The following is a 12,137-nucleotide window of genomic DNA, read 5'->3' as shown; positions in this document are numbered from 1 at the left end:
AAATAAATTAATATACTTTTAATTTACAGAAGTTTTTAGATTAGTCTAAATATTGTCAAAGTTCAAAAAGGTTGTAAAATTGTTTTGTTTGTTTTATGTTGTTTAACCTCCCTCTCGAGAATTTTTCACTCATATGTAGACGCCACCACTTGCCGGTGGAGAGCTGCAAATTTTGTCCTATACTCGACATTTACGGCCATTGAGCAGTGAGGGTTCTTCTTCGTGCCAGCACCTACTGCGCCACGGGACCTCGGTTTATACGGTCTCATCCGAAAGACCGGTCTCCACGTCCCACAGTGGGACTCGAACCCGCGACGTAAGAATCAACTGGTTGTACAATTGAGAATACCGAGAAGTCAATAAAGATATGAAGAGCAAACGTTTTCAAGAGAGAGATAAGAAACAGGGTATTATATGCTTAGAGGGTAATCGAGGTCCCGGATATAAAATTACTTTTCAATGGATGCTTTGCAATAATCTTGAAACTTACTTTTGAGCATACCTTGCACAACCTTCTAATACAGAGATACCCATGACTGTAATGTTAATGAGCTCAGATATAACAACGGAAGTAATTTTATTACTTCGTATCGAAGGATTTCATTTGTCTATTCTTATCAATTCCATTATAAATATTTTGCCAAATCATAGTTCATTGAACAAACATCATATTCTAATCTGTTCTATCACGATGATTAAAATTATAGAATTTAAATCTCTTTTCCTTTTATGCAATCATTGTATTTGGTACAAAATTAACGTCACTTCTGATTTTATAAATCTGTATCTTAATTTACTGTCACAAATAATTTCACTATTGATTAATTAAATGATTATGATATGATATTTTTGGTAAAGTCAATCATCTTCATTAAAGGATATATATTCTAATTCAAAATTATTTTTTAAAAAACGAGTGTTCTAAAATCAAAGGTTTACACACACAATAATACACTTAAAGAATATGAGAAAGGGATTGACTTAAGTTTTTCCATCGTAATCTTCCCTTATCAATATATTAAAATTCCATGATCACCTGCATATGGTGCTTATGTCTCTCAGCTGATAAGCTTGCAAGAGCATATTCTCAACTATCAATTTTAAACTGAGCCAGGCTACTGACAAATAAGTAGATCTCACAGGGCTTTCAACACTCTTGTTTGAAATCAGCATTTCACAAATGCTATGGTCGTTATGATGACTTTTTTTGCAAAAACAACCTACAACTGAGTAATATTTTAACTGACATATTGCACAATTATTGTTAATCCATTGTTTTCCTTATAAATATAGGGACTAGCAGTTTATGCCCAGTTCACAGGGGATGCTTAAAACCCCTAGGCATCTTTTCCCGGATCTGGTTTTAAAGGGGTCCATGTTTTTGCTCTGTTCATGATTCGTATAATTTGAAGGATTTTTTTAGGATTAGATGAATGCTTGTTATCTTCATCTTTTTTTCCCAAAAACTTATACGAAAAGTTCAATTTCCATTCTATTTTCCTTTTTATTCTTATTAAATGTGTTCATAACTTGATGTCTCAGACTTATATTTTACTCTCTAATGATAATTACTAAATATGAAATAATCATTCATGATCTATTAGAGATGTTAATAAACAAGCATTCTAAGAGTATTGTATTAGCAATACTAGTCCCCTACCGGCAAGTGTAATCTGGTTCCCGTTAAAAATTGAAAATACCATAATTCCGTCAAAAATCAATGAAGTGGAATGAAATGCAAACTTGATCTATAACTCATCAAGGTTAAGTCACATACCAAAAATCAGCTCAACATCTGCAAGCGTTTAGAAAAAAAATGCGGAAAACCCTGAAAAACTGAAAAGGTCGCAATTCCTTCAAAAATCATTGAAGAGGAACGAAATGGAAACTTGATCTGTAACTCATCAAGATACACTCACATACCAAAAATTAGCTCAATATGTGCAAGCGTTTAGAAAAAAAAGTGCGGAAAACCAAGTGGGACAGACAGACAGACGGACGGACAGACTCAGAGGAAACCTATAGTCCCCTCCAGTTTCACTGGTAGGGGACTAATAACTAAACATTTATATAATGTTTAAAATATACATGTATAATCGTTAAATAAAACAGTTTTGACAAAATTGCTCGATTGATGATGAATATTTGTTGAAATATAAATAGTAGTTTTACTTAGAAATTGTGTGCGAATGAGATAATTTTTATACAGGAGAATGACCTTGCTCGAGGAACTCTAATTAATAGAAATTCGGTTTAATAAGGTTTCTTTAAACGGTTTTCCTAACTTTTTTACCACCTTTTTTTTGTAGATTTATATATCAATCATTGTTCGTTAGCTTCACCTATTTCAGGTGTAGAGTAATACATTATTTATAATAAGTCAAATTTAATGAGCAAATTAAACACCACTTTTACGTTATATATCTGGAAATTCCAAGTGCAAATGACTATATGCTTTCACATCATCAAATACAAAAAGTGCAAATTAACAGCAACATTGTATTTCAACATTACGAAGATAGTGTTGCGTTCCATCAACGGTTTTTCGCCAAAAACAACACAATTATCCAAAAAAAAATGGAGAGGCCTTCTCAGGGGGAATAGGTAAAATTTATATATGAATACAAGAGAAGACGTTTTAATTCCTTTTTTATTTAGATTTCCTGTGGAATAGCCGTTTGGGAAATAACCCATAATTGTTTATTACCACTACTTTTTTTTTAATTAAAGCGTCAAGGTTTAACAAAATTTCGATAAAGGCCTTTTCCAAATTAATCATGTCTCTGGTTTTTCCATTGATTTAAAAAAATCTTTGAGTTAAGATTGATATCCCGTATATTGTAAATAAGAGTGCGAAATATGCTCCTATGGAAAATATCCTCCAGGACTTTCCAAAATTTTAGTATATATGAATAATGTACGTAATGTTCAGGCCCTATTGTAGTAAATCTGACTTAGATTTCTTTTTTAAGAGCACATATTTTAATCATTCATGGAGAAACTTGGACTTTTTACTTTAATCCTTTTGATTTCATCTTGTCTTGCCAAAAAGTAAGTAACTAGTAATTAAATGAAGTTTACTACATGTATATATCTCTTCTGCTCCGATGAATCAAAGATTTTACTTAGTATTCGGTTTTTCTTGCTTACATTTTTTCCACTTTCTGACGCTAATGTCGACCAGCTTGTAAATTGCATTACTTCCTAAAACCAGTGAACCAGTTTTAATCAAATCTTCTAAAAGATTCATGTGTTAAAAGGAATTTGTTACATAGAAAGTTCTTTTAAAAACCTTCTTTTCCAGATCAGTTTTTCTGAGTGAAGACAAATTAGTATCCAAGTATCCTTATATAAATAGATTAATTTTTGTTTACGTAATGATCCCTATTGCTAGAATGGTGCCTTAATCACATAAACCTTTTATCTATCTAATATGGTTAACTGAAAATGTATGAAAAACTGTAAATGGGATTAATACTTCAAATTATAAAACCAAGCTATAGAGTATATATGAACTAGTATTTATTTCTTCATTTGAATATTTCAGTTCGTACCTTGTCATGTTCCCAAAGACAATCCGTCCGAACCTGGACTTGAATGTGATTGTCCACCTTCTGGACGCCACGAATGTTCCTGGCACCACGGTGGTGGCCAGTCTTTTAGACGACAACAATAACACTATCGTGTCTGAAAGGAGGATGACAGGTACGAAAACAGAGGAAGAATGTTTATAATTTTAGTCATTTATTGGCTGTTTGGAAAAATAAGCCTATCAGGTTTTCCTTCGAATCTGTCTTTATTAAGATAATTTTATTTTTTGATGACGATGCTGTTTAGTGAAATGATGAACAAATTCCATACCTTAATCGAAAGATAAGAATAATTCTAATATTAATAAAATCATATATTTATTATAACATAGCATTCATTTCATTTTTTTTTTCTATACGATAGATTCTGTCAATTCAACATTGTTATCAATTCCTTTAAAGGTAAGTATTTGTATGTGAAATATATAAAAATCTACCATAATAGCGGATTTAATTTTAGACTTTTTCACCACAAGAAAATTAAATTTTCAGATTGACTGAAATTGTTCAATTTAAAGTTTCATTTTTTTAATGAATTTTGAGCGTTTGGAATTTCCACCATATTAAATGAGTTCTGATGAAATAAATTATTATGAGATATTATACTGATTCTATGAAAAATGGCATATTCAACTTCATATGTAGTCATATCACCTCTGTGTATACTTGCCACATTTATTCATTTCATCATACTACATGTAGTTATTTCATTTCATACCACAATAAATGTTTCTATGAGATTACAATATTAATGTTTGTCCAACAGATGCCTCCCAGTTTACCATCTGGTGTGACGTATGCTATAAAGGTGCAAGGAGAAGGAGGGGTTAACTTCAATAACTATACAAAAGTGTTCCTCAATCCCAAGACTCATTCTGTGATGATCCAAACTGATAAAGCTATCTACAAACCTGGTCAAACAAGTAAGCTTAATACCAATGATCTGTCAAACCCGACAAACATGTAAGCTTTACACAGACCCGAATAAACAGGTAAGCTTAATCTACAAACCTGGTCAGACAAGTAAGCTTTATACCAATGATCTATCAAACCCGGACAAACATATAAGCTTTATATAAATAATATGTCAAACACGGACGTACGACTAAGTTTTAAACAAACCCCGACAAACAAGTAAAGTTTCACAGGACGAAAGACCATCTTTAAGCAATCGCTTAATGGTGGCTTAATGGTAGCTTAATGGTGGCTTATAGAAGTTAATTCCTTTAAGCCACCATTAAGCCACCATTAAGCTGCAGCTTCTAGGTGCTTAATGTCCAAACTTCATTAAGCTACCATTAAGCCACCTTTAAGCTGCAGCTTAATGGTGACTTAATGTCCAAACTTAATTAAACCACCTTAACGCATCCAGTATCAATTCTTTAAACTAACTTGTTAAGTTTGAAGTTGTTTCAGTATCATTTACGCAAATACTTATTCAATTCATAATTTTTTCTCGCTATTTCTAACATCTTTGTCAATGCGTATAAACTCGGGAACTGAGAACAGCTTCACCAAATGCCTTAAAATTTTCGCTCCCTTAAATCAGTTTGTTTGAATACTTGTTTTAAAAATTATTTTTATCCATAAATACATAATATATATTAATTTTAAAAAAATAACATATTTTTCTTTCGTGTTTGGAGAGCCACGTTCCACTGCCGAATTCATAGGAAATGTAATTAGAGTCATTTTCTTCTGGAATATCTCTAAGTCTCTTAATTGTTATTTGGGTAGAGAAATGTTTAAGATATAAAAAAATATATATAGGTATTGATTATATTGCCAATCTTTGAATTAATTCATGAATAATTTGAATTAATTCGTGGTTAAGTGCCATTATTTTTTCCTTTCTTTTAAAATACTGCAGAAGTAAGAATTTATTTAAAATAATGCAGAAGTAAGAACTAATCAAAATATAGTCGGTCTTCAATGTTTGTTATTTCAAAATCAATTTTCAGAAGAACAGCTGATCAGATTAAACAGGGTATCCGACCAGATTTATACACATTGAGAAGCGGGGTAAAATAATCAGTGTACAGTATATCGATTAGTTAGACAATAGACCTTAATTAGGTGTCCCCACCAGTCCCCGGTCAATTAACAGGAAACTATACACGGGAACGTACAGTGACAGATTTTGATGATCTATTTTTTTTTTTTTTTACAAAACTTAAAATTTACGCAAGCATATAACAAATTAGAAATTATAATTGTACACAAAAGACAATTATTTTGATACCCATAATGATATAAAAAGAATTAAAACTGAAGATGATATGTTACAAAAATATTTTATAACTAAATTGTTACGCAAAGATTGTCAAAAATCGTAAATATCCGCAGCAACTAAGAACTAGGCCTATAATCTGTTTTTTTCCCCCAATCGTTCTCTTTCGATGATATATTCCTTTTTAATAAAAAATTTTTTTATATCAATTGAATTTCAATCTTTTCATGCTTATAAATCTGCGAATAACAGAACAAGGAATTCAGTTACTTAAAATCAAAAAGTTGTTTCACACCATCACACCGAACTCCGGTCCACGGTTAAGAAATATTAACGTAATATAAAACTTTATCAAAATTTTTCTTTTTCTTTTTTAAAAAATATACATATATATAGATATAATTATTTGTATTATTGATTAATAAATATAAACATCAGAAAAAAATACATATACAGGTACCTGTAACCATTCCAAACAAGTTTTGTTTAAAATAAAGGTTTTATATTTCATTTTAATTTCAACAGCCTTGATAGCTCAGTGGTTAAAGCTTTCGCCCTCCAATCTAAAGGTCGTGGGATCGAATCCTGTTGGGAATGCGTCTTTTTTTTCATTTATTTTTTTTTTTTAATTTAATTTCTTTTACATTATTTTTGCTGAATTAACAAATGTATAAACTCGATATTTATAATTTTTGTGAAGAAATCATTATAAAAATGATATTTAACCCGTAAAAGCAGTTTTATCGACTGCGTAATGGTGACTTAATGGTGGCTTAAAGGTGGTTTAATGGTAGCTTAATGGAGTTTGGACATTAAGCACCTATAAGTCTGGCTTAATGGTGACTTAATGATTGTCCTATAAGCCACCATTAAGCCACCATTAAGCTACCTTTAAGCATCCATTAAGGACTTTGAGATGGCTTAATGGTAACTTAATGGTGGTGTATTTATTACTTAAATGTAGCTTAAAGGTGCTTAATGGTGACTTAAAGACAACCATTAAACCATCATTAAGGACCTATAAGCCACCATTAAGCCAAACTTAAAGGAAGTGTTTCATCTTGTGTTTATACAAACCCCCACAAACAAGTAAGCTTTTTTAAAAACACGGACAAACAAGTAAGCTTTACGCCATCCCGGACAGATAAATAAGATTTAGACAAACACGGACAAAACAAACCCAGACAAACAAGTAAGATATACAATCTTGGACAAACAAGTTTTGCTTTCTACAAATGATCTGTTTGCGATAATAACGTCTAACAGGATTTTTTGAATAGGCAATATAAATTAAATAATTGTCGAAAATCAAAAATACGAAATTACAAGTTTTTGTATATTAATAACAAAATTTCGAATATGAACATCAACTTTTCCTATAAATGAATGGATGGATGAAATACAATTCAAACTAGATGCTGTCATGAGACAGTAATACCCGCACTAAGGTGTTTGCCTCTAAATGCACACTCCTTCACATTGGGCTTACCAAGGAAAAAGTCCAAATAATTCTATAATTTACACAGTACATGTATTCGTCAAATCGAGCATAAAATGCTCAGGTGACCATGTGACCCATGAACCTCTTATACGCATTTCATATACTTAATTCATTACCAGTCTGAAATAACAGAATTTAATTAATGATGTAAATTAGGTTTTGATAAAAGGGGGGGGGGGTATAAATTTTTGGCCCATAATTGGAAGTTTTTAAATTTATTTTCTCAACAACAAATAATATTATTTTAGTACAAAGCGTTTTTGATGAATTTATCAAAATGTGCAAACTTTTTTTAGTATTTGATTAGGCAAAAACCTCCTTGAAAAGCCATACCCAATCAATTTTGTCACCCCCCCCCCCCCCAACACACACACACAATTTGCCTGTTTTTGGAAATAGGCCTAGATGGCAAAGTTATGTTAAAACATCGTTTGTTATGATAATTTAAAATTTGTTCCTGTACTGTACATGTATGTGAACACCTTTTTGAAAATTTCTACATCACATTGGGCTTGCGTCACCCTACCAGTACTAGTTTTACCATTATCATTTTTAGATTGCACATGCCATGTGACATGGTGCAGTGTTACATGTATATCAGTGGAAATTAATTCATTTTGTGTTTTAATTGGATTATATTTCATGAAGTTGACAGGACCTATGACAGTCGGTAAGTACAAGTTTAAGTATAGATTGGGGTAAAATAAACCGAAATGCAAATGGTTAGGTTAAAGATTAAAAAGGATCAAAGATCATCGGCAATCTCCCATGCAGAGTTGTCGTTCGTTTCTCTCTGACACTGAATGTATGAGCCGATGGTAGAGAGTGGATCATCGGATGCCACAATAGACGAATTTCACATTCTGAAGAGTTATCTCCCGTTGTCGACATTACATTCAGTCACAGGCACAGATCCGGGAATTTTTTTTCGGGGAGGGGGGGGTCCACACCTCGGTCCAAAAAAATTCCAGCCCAGAATTTCCTGAGGAGCAAAAAAAAAAAAAAAAAAACAAACGAACAAAATAAAAACAATGATGGTGGGGTCCATGTTTTTAAAGGGGGGGGGGGGCATCCAAAGTCATTTTTTATTTGCTTCTGTAAATCAGTATATAGTCCTTTTTAAATAACTCTGCAAATTCCAGGGGGGGGGGGGGTCCAATCTCCCTTGCCGCTCCCTGTCCCTGAAATGACAAATGATCATGTGACTCCTAAATAGTAGAAAACTTTTCCATTTGACTATACATAATTTTGTTTCTTGTGTTATTATGTTATGTACATCTAATGGTTTAAGGTTATGAACCCCTGGAGGTCATCCCCACTCTCTTAATGAACTGGAAATGTTCATAATATGACTACATCAAATTAAATAAAAGTGCATCAATGAAAAGATTACTTGACATTTCATTCATGAATTTGGGTCAACCCATGTACCCTCCTAGAATTAGGAATGAAAATCATTCAAAGAGATGGACCATTAAACTATTTGTATATATTCACATTTTTTTTTATGTCAAACCAAAGTATTAGACTAGTTAGCATACATGAACAAACAGGGGTCTGGGAAGGGGAAGGGGCAAGGGGAAGGAGTTATCTCTTTATGTCTTAATTGTTGAAAATTCCTAAAATGAATGTTAACCTCAAATCCGACTTGTACGTCTTCATTATTTTTAAGTGGTGGTGTCTCCGTATGAGTGAAAAATTCCCAAGAGGGACATTTAACGACAAACAAACATTAATGACTTAAAAAACACAATATACATGTACATGTTTATTAGTCAACAGATATACTTCTGATCATATCTCTAGTTCTCCCTTGAATCAGAAATGATGATATAAATATTTTAAGAATGATTAAGAGTTGAAAAGGTTGTGCATTTTAAAATTCACTAAGCTCTCTGGTTGAATTAGCTATACCAGTTTAGCTTATTTTGCTACTCAAAGCACCTTGATTAACTATTTTTAATCATACTGTTTTCTGAAATGTGAAATTTTTTCAACATGGATACAAGTCATACATTTTCAGCTTCTGAAAACAAAACTGCTTTTCAAATACTGTAACTCTTTCCAAGTACTTGTGATCATCAGTTTTTAGCTCACTTGAGTTTTTCTGGTTTTCTGATCACATTTTGTTTGTCATCCATCTGCCCGCCTGTAAACTTTTCACATTTTTGTCTTCTTCACTAGAACCGCTGGGCAATTTCAACCAACCCTGCCACAAAGCATCTTCGGGGAAAGGGGATTCAAGTTTGTTCAAGTGAAGGGTCACACCTTCTTTCAAGGGGGGATAATCAAGAATTAGTGAAAATTTGGTGGTATCATTTTAAAAAAAGTCTAATATCAAGAACCACTGACTGGGCCCAAAAAGTTGAAACTTTCTTTACATAGACTTAGTGTAGCTTCAAATTTGTTAAAATTATGACCCACTGGGGTAGGGTGGGGCCACATATGGGGATCCAATGATTTACATAGAAAAATGCAGGGGATTTTTTCCATCATAAATCTTCTTCTCATGAACAGCAAGGGCATTATTGTCATCTGTTTTCACAAAAGGGACCTAGGGGACATTAAATCTCATTTGTCTGTTAGTCTGTCCGTTTGTCAGTCTGTCCGTCTGTCACAATAAATTTAACCTTGGTCATAACTTCTGAATAATAAGAGATAGTGCTTTCATATTTCACATGTACATTACCTACAAGAACTTTCTAAACATACCATGATTTTTGAACCCAGGACCTTGACCTTGAAGTTTGACCCACTTTTCAAAAAATTTAACATTATTTTAAATGATCATTTTGAAAGAGAAAGAGAAAAGATAGGGCGTTCATATTATACATGTATATTACCTGTGACAAGACCTTTCTAAATATATCATGACTTTTGACTCTGTGACATTGACCTTGAAGTTTAACCTACTTTTCAAAAATGTTATATTTCCTTATAACTTTTGATTGAGAAGAGATAGGACTTTTATATTTGTCATTACCTGTAACAAGATGTTTCCAAGCATGCTATGATTTTTTTACCCCTTGACCTTGATGTTTTACCTAATTTTCAAAAACTTTAACTTTGGTGATTACTTTTGAATGACATATGATAAGGCCTGCATATTTGAAACAATATGTCATAAATAATGGCATCCCATCCACTAGGACACGGAAAGCAGGGGACCACAATTCTTTGAATTTGCTTGTTAGTCATTTTGATATGGAAACATCCTCATATAGTGTAGATTCAAGTTTTTTATGCCCTGCCATGAATATGGCCGAGGCATATAGTGTTTGTCATGTCAATAAAACGTCATATGCTGATACATACTGATGTAAGCTTTTCAACTGCATCAAAATTTTTGACCTTGACTTTTCCTTTGACCTTGACCTTACTTTTCTTAAATTAGTGTCTAGATCAGTTTTGAATAAACAATTCAAGATATATTTATCAAACTCCGTATGCTGATATATACTGCTGAGAGATATCAATTGCATCAACTTCTTTGACCTTGACTTTTCCTTTGACCTTGACCTCACTTTTTTAAATTAATGTTTATCTACGTTTTAAATAAACCATTTCTGATATTTTTATTGAACTTCTATGCTAATAGTAAATACATACTGATATAAGCTTTTCAACTGTATCAGCATTTTGACCTCAACCTTTCCTTTGACCTTGACCTCTCTTTTCTCAAATAAGTGTTAAGCTCAGTTTTAAATAAATCATTCAAGATATTTTTATCAAACCTAATATGCTGATATGTATTAGTGAGAGCTATACAACTGCATCAAAAACTTTTCACCTTGCACTTTCCTGTGACCTTGACCTCCCTTCTCTTTAATTTGTATTTTGCTTAGTTTTAAAGAAACAATCTAAGATATTTTTATGTAAGCATGCACTTATACATAATTTTGTGAGAATTTATCATCTATATCCATTTTTTTTTTTAGATTTTAGTTTCAATTTTAAAGAAACTGTTCAAGATATTCTCATCAAACTTCATACACTCATACAAATTTTCATGTTGCATTAGTAATATACATTCGGCGGGGCATTTATGTCCTATGGACATATTTCTAGTTTTCAAATCATGACCTCCGAGGAAAGGGTCAGGCCACAATAAGGGATCAAAGTTTTATAGAGATTTAAAAGGAAAAAAAATCTTCAAAATTCTTCTTTTTAAGAACAACAAAAGCATGATTAATATGGAAACATTCCCAAGAAGTGTAGATTCAAGTTTGTACAAATCATGACCCCATGGGTTAGGGAGGGGCCATTTTTTTCCTGCCCCTATTTGCTATCCACATGGAAATGTAAATTTTAAAACCATTTTACACATCCACAGGACAAAATCAATCATCTTCCAAATGATCATGATTTAAGGCTAGTGCATAAAATATAAGGGAAGTTCTGGGAACCAGGATGTTTAAACATGTTAAATATTTTTTTTTAAAAAATTGACCCCCATTTGACCCCCAGGGGGAAAATAAGAATTCCGAAACCTTACTGCACATCTATAGGACACCACCAACAATCCCCCAAAAGATGATTAGGCTACTGTGTAAAATGTAAGAGGAGTTCTGGGAACCAGGGGCTTTTTGCATAAAAAACGTCATTTTTCGACCCCTATTTGACCCCATTGTGAAAATGAAAATTCCGAATCCTTACTGCACATCAACATGACACCACCAACCATCTCCCAAAAGACGTAATGCTACTGTGTAAAATGTAAGAGGAGTTCAGGGAACCAGGGGCTTTTTGCATAAAAAACGTCATTTTTCGACCCCCATTTGACCCCCAGGGTGAAAATGAAAACTCCGAAACCTTA

The 12,137-nt window shown here is 32.6% G+C and overlaps 1 protein-coding gene across 1 annotated transcript in view; it reads left to right on the top strand.

Moving 5' to 3' along the window:
* The first annotated feature begins 2,992 nt into the window (after window positions 1–2,992).
* LOC133174080 (CD109 antigen-like) overlaps window positions 2,993–12,137 on the top strand; it is a 44,155-nt gene continuing 35,010 nt past the window's right edge. The window contains exons 1-4 of the mRNA XM_061309121.1: window positions 2,993–3,051; window positions 3,548–3,705; window positions 3,955–3,992; window positions 4,357–4,513. Coding sequence (XP_061165105.1) covers window positions 2,993–3,051; window positions 3,548–3,705; window positions 3,955–3,992; window positions 4,357–4,513 — 412 coding nt within the window. The remainder of the gene's footprint in view (window positions 3,052–3,547; window positions 3,706–3,954; window positions 3,993–4,356; window positions 4,514–12,137) is intronic.

The sequence above is a fragment of the Saccostrea echinata genome, unplaced genomic scaffold (genome assembly GCF_033153115.1).
Source record: "Saccostrea echinata isolate AGI-Se365-2 ecotype Australia unplaced genomic scaffold, CSIRO_AGI_Sech_v1 ptg000057l, whole genome shotgun sequence".
Lineage (NCBI taxonomy): Eukaryota > Metazoa > Mollusca > Bivalvia > Ostreida > Ostreidae > Saccostrea > Saccostrea echinata.
The sequence above is the reverse complement of the archived record's forward strand: the minus strand, read 5'-3'. Positions and strand labels throughout refer to the sequence as shown.